The 21182-nt window shown below is 60.2% G+C and overlaps 2 protein-coding genes across 9 annotated transcripts; both read right to left on the bottom strand.

The window, feature by feature from the left end:
• Positions 1-327: 327 nt before the first annotated feature.
• On the bottom strand, positions 328-15410 carry PER1 (period circadian regulator 1). Of its 8 annotated transcripts, none has more exons than XM_067716746.1 (23): positions 15295-15410; positions 9533-9949; positions 9317-9415; positions 9074-9228; positions 8856-8977; positions 8563-8764; positions 8358-8409; positions 8077-8219; positions 7616-7694; positions 7432-7538; positions 7092-7245; positions 6909-7017; positions 6689-6820; positions 6167-6272; positions 5896-6067; positions 5678-5808; positions 5301-5480; positions 4435-4668; positions 3037-3602; positions 2425-2611; positions 2048-2237; positions 1560-1710; positions 328-1165 (listed from the first exon to the last, which is right to left on the bottom strand). In XM_067716746.1, exons 2-23 carry the CDS (start codon positions 9805-9807, stop codon positions 890-892), a joined length of 3822 nt encoding a protein of 1273 aa, XP_067572847.1. In that variant the 5' UTR covers positions 9808-9949; positions 15295-15410; the 3' UTR covers positions 328-889. The 8 variants fall into 8 exon arrangements, with proteins under 8 accessions (XP_067572847.1, XP_067572848.1, XP_067572850.1 ...); XM_067716747.1 differs by lacking the exon at positions 15295-15410 and adding an exon at positions 14933-15250; XM_067716749.1 differs by lacking the exon at positions 15295-15410 and adding an exon at positions 14562-14846.
• A 1736-nt stretch (positions 15411-17146) lies between these two features.
• On the bottom strand, positions 17147-20962 carry VAMP2 (vesicle associated membrane protein 2). The gene is made up of 5 exons (XM_067717578.1): positions 20809-20962; positions 20181-20301; positions 19560-19718; positions 19412-19463; positions 17147-18801 (listed from the first exon to the last, which is right to left on the bottom strand). Coding segments are annotated over exons 1-5 (351 nt in total). The 5' UTR covers positions 20811-20962; the 3' UTR covers positions 17147-18784.
• Positions 20963-21182: the final 220 nt, after the last annotated feature.

Here is a 21182-nt window from a genome sequence, read left to right as displayed (position 1 = left end):
ACGGGGCTTCAGTGACTCATCCTTTCCAAGGTTCCCCCTTTCCTTCCCAAGCTCTGAGCCTGAGGGTTAATACTCTGCACCACCCGCCTCTCTCCCACACCGTTGGGGACCAACTCGACTATGAATGGCTGCGTGGCCCCCCCCCGTCCCTTAGCCACCTAGACTGACCTGCTTTCTCAGTGAGAAAGGGTTTGTGGAGAAGAGGGATGCGGGTCCTCAGAGGAGGGAATGGCTCACTCTCACTACAACCTTCCGGAAACGGGGGCGCCACACCTCCCCACAAAGAGCTCCCCTAACCCAACCCCCAAAGTTCATTCCACAAAGTCCTGGTATTTTTTCTTTTTATATTAAAAAATAACAGACACGATATCAAAAACACAAATGTCAGCGGTAGAGGGTACAGCTGAGAACACCTGGGTCCCACCTGAGGGGCAGCACCAGGGACTCCACGGTCCACCAACCTCCCCCACCCCGGAGCAGCTAGGGGTCTGGACCACTGGGTCCTGCTTGGGCCTCAGAGGGCTGGCTCTCCAAATAAATAAACGCAGCCCCAAGCCGCAGGGACAGGGACTCCGGCTCAGCTGGGGCTTGGAGAACCACTTCAGCAGCTTGTCAGCAACCTTGTCCAGGGGAAGGAACGACTCCTCAGCAGGGATGGGAGGTGCGGCTTCTCTGGGCTGGGCTAAAGAGTGCCACCCTCTGTTCTCTAAGAGGCCAGAGGCAGCCCCTGGATCCTGGGCTGCTGACGGGGGGAGGTCCCACACCCCCTACAGCGGGAGAAGCCGGGACAGTTTTCTATTGGTTGGTCCAGCCACGTCTGAGTTCTGCGAGTTGGGACATGGGAGAAGGAAGCTTCTCATGCATTCCCGGAGGTGGCCCCAAATGTAGTCTAGCTGGTGCCATTTCCTGCGGCAGGTAAGGCTGGACTGGATGAGCTCCCACCTTGTTCCTCCTCCTCCATGGCCAGGTCCTGAGAGCTTGAGACCGCGGCCCCAGCTTGGGCCTGGGCCTGGGCCTCATCACCGCCCTCGCCCTCACCACCACCGCCACCCGCCTCGCCCCCACCCTCCTCCATGGGCTCCAGCCCCAGTCCATCCATTTCCGAGAAGAGTGGGTCATCAGGGTGGCCAGGGTCTTGGGTGCTGCTACCGCAATCCACACAGGCCTTGGAGAAAGAAAGGATATGAGCAAGTCAGGCAGAGTTCTCACTGCTGACCTGCCACCCCAGTTCCCCTTGTTCCCCAACTCGAGAGTACTTCCCAAAATGTATGCCCAAGAAACATTAATCCATACAGATGCGCATGGGGTCAACAAGATTGGAAAATGCATCGTACCCTGTACCCAGACCGCACTATACACTAGCATAAGATTGGCCGAGAAAAGGTCTACCAAAACACACGTGGTTTAACACTAAATAACCCAGCAGCAAATTTAGTGGAATTAACGTCCTTCAGAATTAATGATTCAAGGAACAATGAGGGGATCAGCCCTTAGCCTCTACCCTTTCAACTTGAGCTCAATTCTTTCTTCTCCCTCCTGGCCCAGACTTGACTTCTCACCATCACATCAAGGGCCCGAGGCAGTTGACCCTTCCGGACCCAGGAGTGCACAGCACCCAGTTCCCTCCGCTGGTCCTCTGAGAACCGAGGCTGCTGCTTCTGCATAGCCCGGAGCCGCTCCCGGTCCTGCTTCAGCACAGAGGCCATGTCCCTGCTCCGGGAAGGGGTTCAGGAGGCAGAGAATGGGAGCTGGGGCCAGGGCCCACGAGGCTGGCATTTTTCCTTTACCTCAACTCCCCAGCTCCCCACTCACTGCCTCATGCTCCTCCCCTGAACCGGTGCTCTGGGAATTCAGGCCTTCCAGGACCAGGAAAGCTGCCCTCAGCCTGACTAATGGTGGGGCTCCAAGGGGCGGAGGGCAGAACAGGAAAGCCCCAGAGCAGAGCCAGGCCCAGAAAGAAAACCCCAAGTTAGCTGCAGTGAGGGTGGGCCGCCAGCCTCCCCACTCCTCTGAAGAAGAGGCAGAGGAGGTCCCTGAAAGTCCTCACCTGGAGGGCACCTGATAGGTCATCATGACATGCTGGTCAGCATTGGCCATGAGCAGCCAGATGGGATCCTGGAGCACATACTTAATGACCTGGTCCCCGGGCTCAGCCCTGGCACGGGCAGCCCCAGCCTCAGCCTCGGAAGAATCGACGCTGCCGAAGTACTTGCTCGTGTGGCTGCTCTGACTGCTGCCTGTAGAGTGAGGGGCGGGCAACCAACAGAGTCAGGCCGCCCGGCGCTCCACCAGGCCTCGCTCAAGCCCACTGGCCTTAGGAAGCAGGGCAGGGGCCCAGGCTGCTTGGCCAAAGTGGGGCCTGGCCTCCCAACCCCCCAGACACTGTCCTACCCCGGGAGGTGTTGTGGGAGGCAGGGCACTCACGCGTGATGCTGGCTGAGGTGCTGCTCCCCTCATGGGAGCCTGAGCCAGACCCAGAGCCCAAGCCAGAGCCCAAGGAGCCCGAGGCAGCAGAGCCCGTGCCAGAGCGCGAGTCCTCCTGCAGCAGCAACTCCAGCAGGTCGCTGGAGCCCGAGAGCGCGTCCTGGTTGGAGGACTCAGTTATCTCCACCTGGGGGAGGGGAGGGGCGGGATTAAGGGATCAGCACCTAGGCTTCCCTTCAACTGCTGCCTCTGGCCGGGAGCGCACCCAAGCCAAGCGGCCTCTTCCCACTCCATGACAGTGGGCCCAGGCTGAGTGATGAGAGCTGGCGCAGAGCAGCGCCGTGGCGCTGGGCCCTTTCCAAGCAGCAGAGGCACGCTCAGAAGTTACTGGGATGTCCTCGCCACCTGTCAGACAGACGGGCCTGTCCCCACTTCACAGATGAGGCAGCTGATTTCTGCCTCATTCAGAAACGCAGCTGGGGCCTCCCACCCCACGACACCACCCTCTGGGCACGCCAGGTGGGCGGGGGGCAGGAGGAAGAGCGACGGGAGGAGCAGGGGAGAGGGCCGCGTGGGGGCCCTAAGAGGATGGGGGCGGGCCTCGGTGCTCACCGGTCTGGCCGCTGGATCGGCAGTCTCCTCGCTGGGAGGGGGGTGCCCAGCACTACTCCCCTCGACACGGGGGGGCTCCTCAAGCTGCAGCAGGTTTAGCTGGAGCGGGGAGCTGCATCTCGAGTTGAAGAGCAGAGAGTCGGGGCGGCGGGGAGGGCTGGGGGGCGGCAGGGGCAGGGACGGAGAAGGGGAGTGGGAAGCGGGGGCCTGGGGTGCCCCACAGGGGTAGGTGGGTGGGGCAGGGAAGAGATAGTTAGGGAGCACCAAGGCCACCACTGGGGTCACCAGTGGGGCAGGGAAAGCTGCAGGAGACACAGATGTGGGTGCAGGAGGGAGAGGCTGGGGGCCTCCTCTGGGGGAGAACGCGGGGAGGGGGCAGGGCTGGACCACAGCCGGGAAGGGCGGCGTGGCTGGTGGTGGGGGCCAGGGGGCAGAGGATGGCACAGGTGACGGGTGGGAGACGGGGCAGGGGGCTTCGGCCTGAGGGGTCGGGTGCTGGCGGGAGCGCTTGGCTTTGGATCGGCAGTGGTGGCGGCGGCCGGGGGCTGCGGGGCCGTGGCGGCAGCCTGAGGGGAGAGACTAGGGTAAGCAAGGCCCTCGACCTGGGGGTTAGCAGCCCTGCCACCCCAGCCGGCTGCCCTGCCACTCGGACCAAGGAGAGGATAGGCCCCAGAGAGTCTGCCTCCCTGGCCCACATGTAACAGAGGGGACTCTGGAGAGGTGGGGGGACCTTCAGGGAAGACGCGGGAATCACTGACAAAGCGGCCGGGGGAGGAGAGGTTACACGAGGCGGGGTGCTGCAGGTGTGCAGAAGACCGAGGCCTGCTGGCGGACAGCAGGCAGGCGAGGTCGTGGACGAATGGGCAGGTGGCTCCGGTCCAGCAGGCAACTACCAGCCTGGGCGACCCTCCTGCCAGTGGGGCCGTGCTCCGCATGGCTCATGATGGAGCCAAGGTGGGCGGGAAAGCCCAGTTCCTAGCCCTATGCCCGCCTGCAGGGGGCCTCCCTCAGGCACCTGGAGGGCTGCCACCTGCCCTTGAAGCCCTGCCCCCACCCGAAGTCGCCCCAGTCCTCCCTGCCGGTCTACACAGATCTCCCAGTCAGCAGCAACTGAGTCCTGAGTGGGCTCGCTTCCTGCCCCAGCCCCCAGACTGGGCCTGGAGTGGCTTACCTGGAGCAGAGCGCCCCTGCCTGCCTGTCTCAGTGCTGCCCTCCTCTGGCGGCAGCCTGGACCCCCGCCCGCTGGGGAGGAGCTAGCGAGGGGCCATCCCTAGGCAGGGCCCTGGTGGCGGAGGTGGCAATAGCCTGGGTCCCTGGAGCACAAGGATCTCCCTCAAGAACCCCTCCCCCGACAGTCTGGCCCTAGACCGGGTGCAGGCAGGTGGCTACCCAACTCACCGGGGCCCGAGGGGGCCGTGGAGGAGCCGTCAAGTCCACGCAGCCTGCCATGGTCGCGGAAACGGCTGAGGAAGGCCTGCTCCTCCTTCTGGGTGTGCAGGGACAGCACAGCCTTGGTCAGGCCCACTGGCCGGTAGGCACCTGCGGCTGGGTCAGGGGCCACCGTGGGGCTGGGGGCTGGGCTGGGAGCTGGGCCAAGAGGCAAGCCAGGCAGGTCCTCCAACACGATGATGTCTGAGGAAGATGAGACAGGGGAAAGGTCAGAATCACCTTAAGTGTTAGCACACCCACACCACACGGCACCCTCCATGTCCAGCAGCTTAGCCAAAGACCTGGGCTCTGCCCTGCGGCCGAGCCTGGGCCTCCCCTGCATCTCTTGGCCACCTCCCCACCGAGAACTGGCTCTGGGCCTTCTTCCCCGTGTAAAGCCGTCCCAGGGTAAGAAAGGGATACTCAGTCCTCGTCAGTGGCACTACCCTAGGATGACCCCCCCGTGACTCCTTGGAAGGGAAGCCCACACCTCGCACTTCCCTCACTCGTTTTCCAGGTCAATGCCCGAAGACCCTTCAGGGCTTTTCAACAGTCCCTGCCTCGACCGTCTGCGGGCAGCACCTCAGGCTGAACTACACCCCAGACTTTGTGTGTGAACTGACGGTGAGAACACAGGAAGCAGGATGAGGGACAGACAAGGCGGCAGAGGCTGGCGGGCGGGTGGAGAGCAAGAAGCGGCAGCCCTGAGCTAAGACGGGGGCCTCCTTCTCTCCATCAGGAACCAGAGGGCGGGAAAAGGCAGCCGGCAGGAGGGGGGACGCTGGCTGGGGGAGCAGAGGGAGCCCGGGCACCACCCCCCTCAGCCACGCCCGTACCCGATTCCGGGGGCTTCTTGTCTCCCACATGGACGATGGTGGAGCTGAAGCTACACTGACTGGTGACGGACACCACGCTCTCCGCCTTATTGGCCAGGGCGAGCGGGCTCAGGGCGCCTCCTCCCACCACCGGCTCCTTCAGAGGGGCGGCCCCCTCCCCAGACAGCACTGCCGATGGATCTGTACGGAGAGATGCCGGTTATCGCCCCGCTGGGAGGTTGGGAGAGGAAACCCCAGTGGGGGTGGGGAGAGAGAGGAGCGTGGAGATCTGGAGGCTGGGCGGGGACGGGACAGAGTGAGGTGGGGCCCCAAAGACAGAAATGCAGACGCAGGAACAGAGGACAGGGTTGTGGAGGCAGGATGGCCTGGCTCTTCACCTTTCTCGGCCCCCACAGAGACCGCTCCCGCCCGCTGCCTGTCCTCGTCGGAGGCCGAAGAGGCGGTGCAGGACGAGGAGGAGGTGCACTTGCGCTTGGTCGTGCTGGGGAGGTTGCAGCTCTCCAGGTACCTGAGGAAGCACCAGAAGACATGAGAGCAGCGCCTGGGTGGGGCAGGGCCGGGGCCCAAGCGGGAGAATGGGCCAGGATGGCCTTACCTGAGGATGCTGTCCAGGCAGTTGATCTGCTGGTAGGAGCAACCCGAGGCTTCTTTCCGCTCAGCCTCCTCAGGAGCCGAGGCTACTGGTGCCTGGGTCAGAGCAGGTGCCACCTCCAGCTCTGGGTCTGCAGATTGGCAGGGAAGGGTCTTGGCCTTGAATGTGCCTGCAGCTGGGCCGAGGAGAGAAAAGCTCCTCTGGGTTGGGCTGAGGGTCATGGGACCCGCCCCGCCCCAGGCCTCACTCCTCACCCACACCCTCACCAACTCACCAGGGACACGGGGCCGGGGCAGAGGCCGGGCCCGGGACTCAATAAAAAGCTGCTGCCCCTGATGCTTCACCAGGTGCACGTCCTTACAGATCTGCTGGAAGGTCACCTGTGGGGCAGGGCAGTGGGCAGCATTGGGGGGGCGTGGCCAGCCTGGGGAGCCCAGAGCGTAGCGCAAGAAAAAGGCCCCAGGGCTTCCCTGGTGGCGCCGTGGTTGAGAGTCCGCCTGCCGACGCAGGGGACGTGGGTTCGTGCCCCGGTCCGGGAAGATCCCACATGCTGCGGAGCGGCTGGGCCTGTGTGTGAGCCATGGCCGCTGCGTCCGGAGAGGCCACAACAGTGAGAGACCCACGTACCGCAAAAAAAAAAAAAGAAAAAGGCCCCAGTGGGGAGGAGCAGAGATCACTATGAGAGCAGGACGAGAAAGAAAAGGAGGTGGACGCGGCTCCTCTGGGTTTGGCAGTGCTGACTCTGAGAACAAGGGAACGGGAGACTAAAGGGGTAAAGTGGCAGAGAGGCACTCACCGGTGCAGGAGGCCCAGGTCCCTCGGCGTCACCCCCGTTGCTGGCACTGGAGGAGCCAGGGCTGAGGAGAGGGCCTGGGGAAGTCACCTGGCCGACTCCACAGAACCCGGTAGGGCTGGGGCTGTGCACAGGCTGAGGCAGGAAGAGCGACAGGTCAGATGTCCAAGGCCTTGTTCCGCACCCCTTCCTCATTCTCAAGCCCCGTCCCCTCAACTCTCACCTGTAACAGCAGCCGGTGGATCTGCTCAGAGAGCTCCTGGATATCAGGGTCCAGGGAGAGAGCGGGACTGGGGACTGGGGGAGTGAACACGTCTTCATTCAGGGGCGCCCTGCGGGGTGGGAAGGATGAGCTGAGCCCTGCCCCCTCCACACTGGCCCGCCCTCCAGGGCACCACCCACTTACGTGCGTACTTTGTGGCGGCCCAACACAAAGGCCACCTTGCGGCTCCAGGGGTGCACGAAGCCAGCCCAGCTGGTGTCCATGGTGACGTACTCCCCATTCCGGGCGCAGAAGCGGATAGGGGAGTGGTCAAAGGGCTGGCCAGCCAGCTGCAGGACTGAAGGGAGTGAGAAATGAGGTGCGGGTCAGTGGGAGGGAGAGCTAAGTAAGGTTGTGGAGCCCCCTGGAGCCTCCCCCCACCCGAAATCCAAGAGGCCAAGGCGCTGAAAGACACAATCACAAGGACAGCTGTTAGGAAGCCCTGGAGACAGCCGGAAGGGAGCGCAGGATGAAAGGAACTCACTCTTTTTGTGGATGGCCAGCATGAGGGGTCGGTCCTCGGGATGCAGGAAAAGGAGCACTGGGGCCCCCAGGAGGTCCTGGGGGAGGTAGCCCAGCAACGGGGCGGCCCTGAAATGACAGGAGGCATCAGAATGGCCAAAGCCTCGGCCCTGGACACCTCCTTTTTCTCCAGGTCCTGACCTCACCTTTCATCCACATCCTGGAAGAGGCAGCTGGGCGTGTGCCTCGTAGTGAAGATCCTCTTGTCGGGGGGAATCCGGGGAGCTGAGGCACAGAAAGTGTGGCCATTGGATTTCCTCCAGAACGGTCCAGCTCCTCAGCCCTCCATGCTGCCTCAGGCCCAGGCTGGCTGGCAGACAGTTCTCTCCACAGCTCTGCCTTGGGCCCTCTAGCCTACAAAGATGGTCTGGACAATCTTTGTGCCCCATGCCCATAATGAAACTGAAAACCAAGGTACTCTCCTTTGCCTTCTCCTAGCTTAGGGCTCTCATCCAACTCTACCTCTAAAGAGGCGTTCAAATCCTCATTTTAACAATACCTTCTGTGTTCCAAAGCTGTCTCCCACACTCCCGTCCTGCCTCACCCCCAGCCTAGAGAAGGCCCCCTTCCTCCTACCCCAACCAGGCCAGGCGCCTGGCCCGCCCACCTTCATAACCAGAGTGAATGCGCTCTGCGATCAGCAGGCAGCACGGCTGTGCAGGGGCCCCATCAGAGACCCGGATCTTGGTCACATATGGGGTTAGGCGGAATGGCTGGTACCGAGGCCCGGGATCTCGGTCAGGACCCCCTCTAGCAAGGAAGAGAAAGAGGCATTAGGGACTGTCAGTGAAGAGCCACCCACCACCCACCTCAAGGTCATGGGCCACACAGCAAAGAAAAACGGGGTGTGGGAGGTGCAAGGGGTCTTCTCCCACGTCCCCTGCCTACCTGATACGGCAGAAGACAGACTTCTCCTGGGTGAAGTCCTTGAGGCCTGAACCTGAGACAGACCAGGAGGACAGTAAGCACAGCTCCCCATCCCCTTCCTGGGCTGAGAAGAACCCAGCAAGGAAAAACCTGGGGCCCCTGGCCCCTCATGGCAGGTGCTTCCTGGAACTGCTCATCCCTCCCCCCAAGCACTTCGGGACCTCACCTGCCGAGGCCCCCGTGCCCCAGGTGGGCAGGCGAGATGGGGCAGTGGAACCATAGAAGACGCCCACATCCTGGGGAGCCAGGAGCTCTGAGAAGCGGGCACCGCGGAACACATCCTGCTTGCAGCGCAGCAGGATACCTGCCTGCTCAGAAATGTAGACGATGCGGCCTGTCAGGAAGGAGACAGCCACGGAGAAAGTATCCTAGGCGAGAAAGCAAAGACAAGAGCAGGTTCAGGAGCTGTGGGAGTGGGGCTGGGGGTGCGTCGGGATACAGAGGCTGGGCTGCGCTGACCTGGTTGCGAAGCGTGTACTCAGATGTGATGTGCTCCAGTTCCTCCAGAGTGTAGGTGGACATGTCCATGGCACAAGGCTCGCCCTCCTCCAGGCTCCACTGCTGGTAGTATTCCTGGTTGGCTGCAGGGTGCGGGCAGCAGCACACTTAGTGAGGAGACTGCCCCCATGGTACTAGCCCAGGACCTGAACATTGCCCTCCCAGGAAGCACCACTCACCTTGCACCTGCTTGACACAGGCCAGTGCGTACTGCAGCGTGGCCAGGGTCCCAGAGCGGCCCTTGCCCCTGCGCTCTGGTGGCAGCCGAAGCTTGAGCTCCCGCAGCGCCGTCATGAGTTCTTTCTGGGTCCTTGCCCGAGCTGACTGTTCACTGCTGCAGGGCCCACAGGGAGGGAGCGGGTATAGACATTAGCCCCAGAGCGTGGCCCCCAGCCCTCTCCCCCAGCCCTCACCCCACGAACCTGCAGCCACTGGTAGACGGGTTGTCCTGCTCTGAGCTGGCACTCAGGAGGCTGTAGGCAATGGAACTGCTGGGTGGGGATGGGCTCTGAGAGTTTGTGCTAGGGGAGAAGCAACAGACCCAAGATGAGGAGAAAGTGGGCAGCAGCACGGGCCTGTCTCCCAGCTCAGTCTGCTCAAAAGACCACTACTAGCACCTGCAACCCATCCAAACACACCTCTTGCTGCTTTCAGTGGTGTCCAGCAGGGCCGAGTCCTTGCCATTGCCGGAGGAGGAGCTATGTGAGCTCCGCTGAGATGCACCCCTGGACTCCGGTCCATTGGACTCATTGCCGCTGGAGCCATTGCTGTTGGCATCCGTGTCGTCAGCCAGGCTGGCGCCAGGACAAGGTCGATGCTGTGGAGGCCCAGGGGATGGAGCCCCTCCAGGACAAAAGGATTCCCCCGGCCTGGGGTCCCCTCCCCCATCAGCCCCTTCGAGGGGGCCGCTCATGTCTGGGCCATGGGGAGCGCAGGAGAACAGGGAAGGCGGAGAGGCCACCAGAGAGGCACGAGGGGGCCGGGAGGCCTGGCCAGGGGAGCGAGGTGGGAGACTCAAGCCTCAGAGAGCTGAGAAGTTTGATCACAGCCAGCGCCTGAAAAGAGAGACAAGAAGGAGAAAAACCTGGGTTGTAAATTCACAACACCTGCCAATTTCATTCAGCCTCCTCCCTTTCAGGTCCCCACGCTCCTGAGACCCAGGCTTCCAATATGGAGCCTAAGCAATTTCTGTTTCCTGTCCGCGTACGGGGCGGGGGAGCGTCGGGGGGCTGCAGGTGGAAAGGGGCCTCTCTTGGTCCTTCCCCCACATCCCCTGCCAGCGTGGCCTGAGGAGGTAATACCTAAGCGGTCGACTAGAAAGAACTTCAGCTGTGAGCCACAGCCTGGATACTTCCCATTCCCAAATTCCCATCAGGCCCCCACTCCGCCTGGAACTCCAAGGCCTCGGAGCAGGGTGCGAGCCTGCCGCCTTCTATATTTAGGCCTCCGGGCTAATTTTATCCGGGGGCGGTGCCACCTCCGCCGCACATGCGCGCGGACTTGCGCGGCCCTACCACGCGCTTCCGCCGCCACTGCGGTCGCCAGGGAAACCGACGTCAGCGGCTGAGCTCAGCGGTTGCTGGAGGGCCCGCAAGAGGGCGGGGGAGGGGGCGACCCCCCCCCATTTCTCGGCGGAAACGGGGCAACGACACACTCCCGCACTCGCAAGCGCGACCAGGGGTCGCCCACCTCTAATAGATCCCCAGTCCCCGGAGGGCCGAGTGGCCGTAGGAAGAGGGGCAGCCATCGGGGTTTCAGAGGCTGGCCTTGCTCCCCAGGGCAAAACACAACCACCACCGCCCTCCGCGCAAAAGCCCCTAGACTGGCGCTCTCCAGGATCCCAATCATTCTGGTTAAGACAACACAGCCTTTCCTCCTCTTGCCCCTGCACCTTCTCCCGACCCCCAGGACCGAGGCCTGTCAGGAACCCAGGAATCCTCTCTTCGGTCCCCTACTTTTCTATACACTCGCCGCCACCGCCACCCCCCCCCCCCACAGCCATCCGAAGCAGACACACTCTGCTCTGACCAAGGGACGGACAAAGGCCAGAGACGGCTGTTCCCTTACTCTCTCCCTCCAACCACACCCCCAACCTCAGAGCATTTTCTGAGCTTCAGGAGAAAAGGGAAGGCTGTGGCCAACAGCAGGAACTAGCACCGGGAACGAGATGTTCCAGTTTGAACCGGGCTGACATCACAGCCGGCGCGAGGCCAGGGACTGGAGGAGGGAGCGCGGGAAGCGTGGAAAGCCCGAAGGGGTCCTGGTGCTGGGGCAAAACCGGAGACCCCCGAGTGACAAAGGCAGCAGGGGGCATGCCTGATGAGGGTCAGGTGTGGGGCCGGGGCAGCTGGGAGTTGGGGGCAAAGCTGGAGGTAAGGTAGGCAGCTCAGGAGTGCGGACGCCCAGTGCAGGATTGTGAGGAATACCTAGGTCCCCGGGGACAGGGAGCGGGTGGACAACGGCAAGGAAGGCGGATTATTGGTGTGCCGTCTGAGTGCCCAGGCCGAAAGCGGCCCATCAGGCTGGAAGTGGCGGCAGTCAGCCTCCGGGCCGAAGACCGGCCCCTGGGGTGGCCGCGGAGATGCTTACCTGGCCGCGCGAGCGCCCTCCGGTCGCCTGCCCGCCACCGTTGCAGCCCGCAGCTGAGTGCAAGCTCCGCGGGGCCAGGAGGCGGGTTGCATAACGCCAGGCGCTGCCCCTCATTGGCCTCCTGCCGGCGGAGCCACAGGCCCCGCCCCCAATTGGCTGGGGATCTCGTCCCGGCGCCTGATTGGCTACTGGCCCCCACTGAGGTCAGGGCTGTGTCACACACACGGGCGCACGTGGATCTGGGTGCTGGCGCTGGGCTGAAGGGCCCCAGACACCACAGCCCAGCCAATGGGCGCGGGACGCCTTGTACAGTAAATAATGGAAGGGAGGGGAGGGGAAGGGAGGGGAGGTAAGCTGTCCCTCTTCAGAGAACATACCAGGGCCACAGTAGGTATTTAAGATAACTCTACTTCCTGAACCGACCAGCCTTGCACAACAGGACACCCTGGCCTTGCCAGGGGTGGGCAGAAAGAATGCAGACCTTAGGAGGTGGGCCAAGCTGGATGAGACAGCTGGTCCCTGGGAGGAGATGGACAGAAAACCCAGCTTGGCCTTTCCTAGGTTCCCCTCCCCAGCCTTGTCATCACAATAGAGCCCTTTTACCCAATCCCTTCCTCTGACACTTCAAATCCTGTGGACAGCTAGGAGGAGGGTAATCGAGGGTCCACATCTGAGGAGGGGGTGGAGTGGGGGGAAGGATGCAAACAATAGAAGGGGCAGCCAGAGCCAACAGGAGCTGTGAAGGGAAACAATGGCAGGTGTTTCCACGGCCAATCAGAGAAAAGGTCACCGGGCAACCTACGTGGTGACTAGTGCTTCTCTCCTGAGGATGCAGCCACCCACAGTTACGGCTGCACCAAAAGTAGGGGCCAGGCAGCCAGGGCTGCAGGGGAACAAAGCGGTGGCTGAGAGAAGAGACCTTAGACAAAGGTGGGGTGGCAAGGGCTTCAGGTCCCCACCGCAAGGAGAAGAGAAAGCCAAGGACCTCATCACCTGTCTCCTTAACTGTATTCCGCAGCCCCCAGGAGAGAACCTGACACGCAGTAGGTGATCATAAACATGGTGACTTTGTAACTAGAGCTAGGGGAGGGGGAGGGGCCTCAGTAATAGAGAAGGAGCTGGAAATTATAATTTTTTTTTTTTAAGAGGCAAGAAGCAGAACACTGAGTCCTAAATTTGGGGGAATAAAGTGCCAGCTTGGGCCGCGAAGAGCTTCAGTTACACAGACCCCCTCCATCCAAGACTGATGTGTAGTTCCTCTCAGGGCTCCCTGGAAACGTGGGTGGCAAGTGAAGAGGCTGATGCTGACGTAATCAGCGTGGGTGCACACGCCTGTTACGTGGCCTAAGCTTTCCTTAACAATTGTGTTCCCCATGGTGGGGTGAGGGGGTGGGCAGGGTCAGGGCTCTGTAGAAAAGCTTACAGAATAACCCAGAAAAACCAAAGCAAGAAAACACAGGAAATAAAGGATTGAGGAGCCTGGATTCTCAGTCTTCTCTCCTTGAAAATGCCCCCCCAACTCATATATTGTGGCCCAGTCCCTTGTCTCCTTTTCAGACACCTCTTCTCTGGAAACATCCTTTCTCTTCTTCCTCAGCACTCCTTAGGGCTCTAGATGTGATCTCCCCCGGCACAGGCGATCCTTGCTCTCCACCTCCACCTCCATATTTTCCTTTTGCGTAGACAAAAGGGTCCAGCGCTCCAGCAGCTCTCAAGGCCCTAATCAGGATCCTGCCTCACGGTCCCCACAGTAACCAGACCCTGCTGCCGTCAATGGAGGAGAGGGGGCGGGAGGCGGCGGTGACGTCAAGCGGAGGAAGGGGGCGGGGCGAGGCAGCCGGGGAATGTGGGGCAGGGAGGCTGGAGAGGCAGCGGTTTGGGAGGCGGCCAGCCCGAGAGGGCGGCGGCCAGAGAACTTGGGAACATCATGTTCTTTTGGCTGGTAGCCCAGGACATGCACCGAGCCTGGACGCCTCCCCCCAACCCAACGATAGCCATCCTGTCCCAACGCCAGGGATTCCTGGAGAGAGGATTAGGAGGAAGGGGTCCCCCCCTCCCCCGCCCCCACGCCTGGCTCTCTTCTCCAGACTCGCATCCGCCCTCCCCTTGGCTTGCTCCTACAGCTCCTGGCATTGGCTTTCCCCCTCTTCCAGACTGTACACATCTGCTGGCCCGATCCCAAAGCCAGGGCGGGTAAGTTGGAGGCCAGGTTCTGCAAGAGACCTTTGCTCCTTCCCTGAGGCCCCCTTCAGAGCCTGAATCTCTTGTTACTATGGTAGCAGAGACAGGGAGGAGGGATAGGGAGGAGAATGGGTCTAGGATGAGGAACTCGAACTGGGAAAGAGCAAGTGGCCCAGCCTGGGGCCTTGGATCTTGGGAGAGGGATAAAAGGGAGGAATGAAGGTTTGGGGCTGGTGCCTCAAGACAAGAACCAGGAAGAGGGAAATGGGGCGGGGGTCACCAAAATTTGCAAAAAAAAAAGTATGAGAATAGTTCCCAACCACAGCATTCACATAAATCTTACACCCTGTCACTGTTCTTTTGTCACCCTATAGCAATTTTCTTTTACCTAAAAAAAAAAAAAATTAAAAACATGACCCAGGCATTGCGCTGAGCACTTTACATACATTATCTTATTTAATCTTCAGAACAATCCTGTGAGATGGGTATAATTATCCCCATTCCACAAGGACCAACTAAGGCTCAGAAGTTACCAAACTTGCCTAAAATGTCTCATAATCAGTTCTCAGGCTCTTAACAAATGGGACCCAGGATTCAAATCTGAGCTCTGATAATGGCTTGTCATTCTGATTTCTTACCCTTCAGGAACCTTTGAGGTGTTACCAGCTCTGGGAACCTGGGCCTCTCAAACACTCAGCCAATTCTAAGTTTGGTGCCTAAAACACAGACTCCATCCAACCTCTCCTCTACCCTGGGACATTCAGTTTGCACTCTCCACACACTTCAAATCATCACAGTCCCAGTTTTCACATGCTCACAAAGTCCTTGAGATCACCCTAGCAGCCACCAGCCCCAGTGACTTCCTAGGAACCCCACTTCCTCACTCTTCCACCTTACCGCAGGTCACTTTACCACAGGCCTCGTTGCTTGTACAGACAGACACCAGAGCACTCTGTTGGTGCCTCCTCACCGCCAGGGGCTCAGGAAGACAAGTATACAACCAATCTGCACAAGCCCATCCTCCCTCTCAGGATCCGACAGTTGCTACCCCACGTTTACTCCCAAAGATGGCTCCGAGTCCCAACCCCTCCCCTTTACACATGAGAAAGACATCCAGAGCCCTGATGTGACTAGCTCAGGGTCACACAAATCATCACCCCACCCTTTTTCAAATCACCGTACCCCCTTTGGTACCCTCTCAACTGCCCTAGCAGGACCTCTCTCCAGCCTCAGAACCCCTGCCTATTTCAAGTGCTTAAGGCACCTACCAAAACAGCAGTCACGCACTGGAACGTCTCCCACCGGCTCTCAGGGGTCCTGTCCCGTACCTCCCTGGGAGTAGGGTTCTCAGCTCCCTCAGTTCGCTGGCTTCTGAGCCCCTCCCCGCGGCAGTCAGGGGTACAGGGACCCTAGGGCGTTGAGGGATTTGATGTCAAGGATTCCCGCTCCCCTCTCTCTAGAGCTGAGTTCGCAGCCCCTATTCCCCCGTAACCATCAGAGCTCCCACCGCGGTGATCACGCATTTGCAAGATCCCCCTCACGGCAATGCATTAACACCCCTCCTTACAGAACCACCGTGGAAAAACCCATACCGACCGCCGCTCCTCACCCTCCACGCCTGAGCACTTACCGCTCAGCGCGCACGCCGTCCAATTTCTTCCTAACTAGGATCAAGGAGACTTGGATTCGCTTCTCCAGGCCCGCCCGCCGACCAGGATGCCACGCCCCTCAAGCTTATTGGCCGAAGGGCGCCGACCCATGCCCCGCGCCGCGTGCGGCCGCGCAGCCCCCGCACTGCCACCATTGGCGCCACCCGCCTCCCTCATCTTCTCATTGGTCAGTTTGCCAACCAGCAGTGACAGATCCACGTCCGGGAGGGGCCACCCTAGCACGTTGATTGGAAGCTGACCGAAAGCCACGCCCACATCCACCTCCGAAGTTCTTACTGGCTGTGGCAGCGTCCCCCGACCCGCCTAGATCGGTGACGCGGACGCCAGTCCAGTCCTCCAAATTTTCTCATAGGCTGAGAAGTCCCGGAGCTGTAGAGGACACGTGCGGCCGATCTCACGCGGCAACTTGTTTACCTAGAAGCTGGGGATTTTCCTTGACGACACGCTAACCCAGGACGGCCGAGTCTGCGCAGGCGCAGATGTGAGCAGTGGTGGCTTTGGTGGGGGCGCTTTGTGAGCCGTTAGGCGCGTGACAAGAGCGCCCCCGCGCTGGGACTGTGGACCTGGGTTCCTGAAGCTCCCTGAAGCTGGAAGCTGCTGGCATTACGGTGAAGCGATCTTCAGGTCTCAGTGCCGCGTGGTAACGATGAAGATGATAGCCACCTCCCAGATATTTTCTGTGGGCCAGGCCATGCGCTTACAAACCCGGAGGAGGCGGCTGATCTACTTCCCACTGTCTCAAATGAGACTGAGATCCAGAGAGGTTACATAATGTATCCGGATTAACACGCTAGTCTCTGGTGGGGTCAAGATTTGAACTCAGGTCCCTGATACGATAAAGGTGGGCCCTAAGGCCTGCGGGAACCCTAAATATGTGAAGGACTCAGTAGATGAAGCACAAAAAGGCCCTGAGCACTGTCTTGAAAATAGTAAGCCCTCAACAAGTGATGAACATTATAATGACTGTATACATAATGATAAGAATCACCGGGGTCCCTTACAACTGCGGAATCAATCTCCGGGGAAGGGGCCTGAAAATCTATTTTTAAAAGCATTCCCGGTAGTTCTTAGGAGCCTAGAAGTTTGGGAAACACTATTAGGTTTCCTAGGCTGCTGAATCCTCATGCTGCAGCACAGAAAAGTGGGCCCTCCAGAACTCACCTAGCACTCACCACCCACTGTTATAAGTGCCTGTGGGCAGGGATGCTAGGGTGCCACGTCAAGGGCGTTATGGAGCTGGAGGTTAAAGGAGTTCAGTATGGGGTCTAGAGCCACCAGTCGGGCAACAGAGTGCAGGGGCAGCAGGCCATCTACAGCCAGCTCCACACCGCACTCAGCTGGATCTCCCTGAGCTGTTTTGTTCAATAAGTATTTACTAACGCCTTCTGGATGTAGCACTGTGCTAGGCACAATGAGGGAGAGACGTTTCACTGTTGTCCATCTACTTCACGCCTAGGAGTACATGACCACGGGAGAGACTGCAGAGCATTTGAGACTTAAATCAAGGAGTAGAAAGGGATCCAATAAACAGCAGGAGCATGCCCGCAGGGAAGTGGGGGGGGGGGAGCTGGGAAGCCCAGACCTCAGGGTTCACGGGACCGAGAGACAGTGGGATCATGAACATTTCCCATTATCAACTCCTGGTGCCCCCTCGTGGCCACTTGGTGAATCACACTTTGCCTTTGCCCTGCCCAAGGTCAGGCCCCCTGGCAAAGCTGTCCCTTCCAGATGTATCTTCTCAACCTTCCTGTTACACCTGCAGATCCAATACGCTTCCCACTGGTTAAGAAAAGATCTTAAAACACCACCTGGTTACTCATTACACATTTATTGTACATTTTCACAATCTGGATGCGCCACAGAATTGGGGGCATGGGGTGAGGGAAGGGGGGCAGGGGATACTGGGATAATATGGGGGGTCTAGAACACAGCACCCTCACCCCCAGCATCTCTCCCTACCCTTTCACACCACAGCTTCGATCTCCCTGCTCCCCCTCCACACAGGAACCTCGACTGTGGGGGGAAGAAAGAGTTTAGGGGGTGCCCTCCAGTGGCAGGTTAAGGGACTGCACCCTCAGACCCCTAAAATTGTGCCATTTAAAAAGACATTAGACCCTTCCTTCATCATTTCACCTAAGGAGGAGACCCGGAGAGGGGCAAGAATCCCCGTCTTGCAGCGCGTCCCATGCACACATTGGCAGTGACCAGTACTCCCAGCCTGAGTTCAAGGGGGCAGTCAGAGGAGCTGGGCAGTGACGGGGCAACACCCCCCAATGAGGGAGGAGGGATTTCAGTTCAGCCCCCAGCAGGGGTGGGGCCAGAGATTTCAGGAAGGAACTGGAGGGATTCTTTGCCCTGCCCCATCCTCCCCAAGGCAGTGATGACCCCCCCGACACACTGGCAGCCACCTCTCCCAAGAGAGATCAGATTGTGGCCAACCCCCAACTCTCCTGGTGGGAGGAGGAGGAGGCAGATCAGGCAGATGGGAGGGAGGGAGACCCCATGGGAATGTCAACTGAGCACCCCACACGGAAACTGGGGAGCAGGAATGTGGGGAGAGACTCCAAGTGGCAGAATTATTGGTCCATCATAACACACTGAACTCCAAGACACTTACACACCAGCTGGGGGGAGGGAAAGGAGGGACAAGAGGTTTGGAAAATCGGGGTAGGGGAGGCAAACTGGACTAGGGGGGCTAGGAGGAGGCAATCCTGGGGGCCAGAAGAGCCTGGCTCCCCAAAAGCCCAGGCTCCCCACCACCTGCAAGTAACGTCATGCAAATGAAAGTGTGATACAAGGACCAACAGGGACTAACTCCTCAGTAAAAAAGAAACACAGGTTGAAAGACTGAACAGAAGAGAAAATGGGGGGGAGAAGGAAACCAAAAGGGATGTCAGTAGGCAAATGGATGCTAATTAACATGCTGGAAGCTCCCAAAAGACCTTGGGATTCTCAGGACCATAAGGGACCAGTCTCGGAGCCTCCCAAAGATGCAAAGAAGATGCACCTAGGGAGGCCTGGACAGTTGCTTTTTATAATTTTTGCAGGGGGTGGAGGTATGGGGAAGTCCAGGGCGGGAGGAAGGATCAGCTAAATCCAAGGGAAGGAGGAAGAGGGGACTGCATAACAGATGCAAATGAAGGGGACTTGGGGCTGGTCAGGAAGAAAGGGAAGGAGGGAAAGAGAAAAAGGAGGTGATGAGAACCTCAGGAAGGGGTGTTAAGGACAACCGGAAAAAATCTTCTAGTAATAAAACTACAAACAGACCAAATATATATAATATTATATATGTATAAATAACAGCTGGCTATTTACAAGGGGGCACACACACGACACACACACACACACGGATCCAGGGAGGTGGGCTGGAAGATATGGCTGAGAGGTGGAGGAGCAGCTGGGGGTGGGGGGGAGAGGCCCTTCTCTGGGCAGGGCAGGCTCCTCAGGGGTTTAAGAGCTGAAGTAAACTGTGGAGAGGGAAAGAGAAGGAAGAAGAGGGAGAAGGGAGAAAGAGAGAGAGAAAGCAGTGTGTCAGCCCGGCCCTGCTCCCATCTTCCCCACCTCCCAGCCGGTTGACATCCCTTCCCCTCTTGGCCTCAGGTTCTCCATCTGTAACACAAAGAGGCTGGACAGGTCGGTTCCAAGGTCTCTTCAACTCCACGGTATGGCCTTGGGGCCACAGACCCCTAATTCTCTGGGCCTCTGAGACCACAGCTCTCAGACAGTGGGGTGGTTGGCTTCCTAGCTGTTTCTCAAGCCCCTGGGTCTTTGCTGCTCTCCCACTCCCCAATTCCAGGGTTCCCAGACTGGGCTCCTAGGCCCAAAGGGTCCTCAAGGGAGCAGTGGGGATCCACCAGCTTTCCTGTTTCCAAAAATCTTAAGAGAAATTGCCCAGATTCACGCAAAGAGCAAGCTAAACAGCTTCAAGGTTTGGGGCTGTGTATAAATCAGAACTTCTATTGGCAGCTATATGTGCTTTCTGCTGAATAGTAAAAACTAGGTTAATGACCTTCAAAACCCAGAAATGACAGGGGAAACCTCTTCAGGAAGGGGCCCTAGCCACTCCCACCTACTCACCGATGATGATGATGAGGATGATGGCGCAAATCACTCCCAAGATAATCATCATCTGGGGGCGAGAGGGGAGGGTCAGTGAGACAGACCATGATACTCCCATCCACCCCCCACTCCTCCTACCTGCCCTCCCGCCTGCCTCCACCCTTACCTTGAGGTTTTTCCACCAGTATTTGCGCTTGAGCTTGGCTGCACTTGTTTCAAACTGGGAGGCCCCTGCTTGGAGTGCATCTGCACGGTCGTCCAGCTCCGACAGCTTCTGGTCCCGCTCCAGGACCTTGTCCACGTTCACCCTCATGATGTCCACCACCTGGGGGAAGGCCCGCAAAGCAGGGGGAGTGTGCCAAGGCCCAGCGCAAAGGGCACTCCTCCACCATGAACCCACATATAGAACACGCACCCTGATGCTGCCTGGCTAACATGACAAGAACATACACAGAACATGCCTAGCATAGCCGCAGATGCGCCAAGGCATGCTGGTAGGCAGACATCTCAGATATCACAGCAGCACCCTCTATTTACCGAGCCTCAAGCAGCCTGCCGATCACCAGAGCACACCCGCCCAGGGTGAAACACCCCAGGCTAGCAAGGCTGACTGACACCTCACGGCCCTCCCAACTGCATGCTGACAAGGACCGGGCATGACATATTTTTGTCCCCAAACTCACTGACATGAAGTGCCGTCACCCCCAACCCCAGATGGGCCCGCACACCTGTTTCCCAACCCTCAGGGTCCTTCCCACTGGCCTGACACCCGCCCCCCACAACTCACCTCATCCACCTGGGCCTGGGTCTGCTGCAGTCTCCTGTTACTGGTGAGGTTTGGAGGGGGCGCAGGGGGGCCTCCCTCCCCAGCCGGGGCGGCAGGGGGGGCGGTGGCAGCCGTGGCCGACCTGAAGGGCAGGGACGGATCAAGACCCAAGGCCTGGAGCCCTTGGCTCCGCAGCCAGGGCCCCGCCCATCCGCCTGTCCATCCATCCGTCCCTCCCTTCCTGCTTCCCGGGAAGAAAGCCACCCGATGGGAACCCTGGACTCCGTCCGGCCCCGCGAGCGAGTTGTTGCGTGACCTTGAGTGAGGCCCCCTCCCCCCCCGGGCCTCAGTTTCCCCGCCTGTCAAATGAGGGTGGACCCGAAACGACAGGCGGCAGCGATGACAGGGGCGGGGCGGGCGCACGCCGGGTCCGCTCCCTCCCGCGGCCAGGGCCCGCGCGGCCAGCCGGGGACGCGGGGCCCTCCGGCTGCCTGCGCGCAGTCACTGGCGCCGGCCTGGTCTCGGGATGCGGGGCGCGCCGGGGGGCGCAAGTCGAACCCCGGGCCCTCCCTGGGCCTGGGCCTAAGGGCGGCGGCCGGCGGCCGGCGCAGGCCACCCGGTGCGGGCGCGGGCGCGGGCGCCAACTCACATGGCGGGGGCAGCGGGCGGAGAACTTGGCAGCAGCAGTGATGGCGGCGGCGGCTAGCGCTGGCTCCGACTGGCGCTGGCTGCCCGGGACAGGAAGATGGCGGCCGCACGTCACTCACATCCGGGCACTGCAGGCGGGGGCGGGGCGCGGCGGGCCTCTAGTCGGCAGCCGGGCCGCGGGGGCGGGGCGCGGAGGGCGGAGATCGCGGCTGGCTGGGCAGCTGGTCTGGCGCCGCGGAGCCCCAGCCACTCCTTCATCGCCTGGGAGCCCGGAGCCTGGCGGCCGCGGCTTCCCCACACCAACAGCTGGCCCACCCGGTCTGACCACAGCTCTCCCCGTCGTCCCCGTGCCCCTGCCTCCTGGCCCTTACGGCA

This window comes from Pseudorca crassidens, chromosome 19 (assembly GCF_039906515.1).
Source record: "Pseudorca crassidens isolate mPseCra1 chromosome 19, mPseCra1.hap1, whole genome shotgun sequence".
Taxonomy (NCBI): domain Eukaryota; kingdom Metazoa; phylum Chordata; class Mammalia; order Artiodactyla; family Delphinidae; genus Pseudorca; species Pseudorca crassidens.
Note: the sequence above shows the minus strand (reverse complement) of the source record. Positions and strands in the feature narration are given on the sequence as shown.

Bases quoted from the DNA above. Each gene is read 5' to 3' on its own strand.
- VAMP2 (XM_067717578.1), bottom strand. The intron at 19,719-20,180 runs GTGAGTTGTGGG...GCCTTCCCCCAG, and splicing joins CCCAGGCCCAGGTGGATGAG to GTGGTGGACATCATGAGGGT. The intron at 19,464-19,559 runs GTAAGGGTGGAG...TCTCGCCCCCAG, and splicing joins ACTGGTGGAAAAACCTCAAG to ATGATGATTATCTTGGGAGT.
- PER1 (XM_067716746.1), bottom strand. From the start codon at position 9,807: ATGAGCGGCCCCCTCGAAGGGGCTGATGGGGGAGGGGACCCCAGGCCG. The intron at 8,220-8,357 runs GTAGGCAGGGGA...CTTCCTTGCTAG, and splicing joins TCTGTCTTCTGCCGTATCAG to AGGGGGTCCTGACCGAGATC. The intron at 7,695-8,076 runs GTGGGCGGGCCA...TCTGTGCCTCAG, and splicing joins CATTCACTCTGGTTATGAAG to CTCCCCGGATTCCCCCCGAC.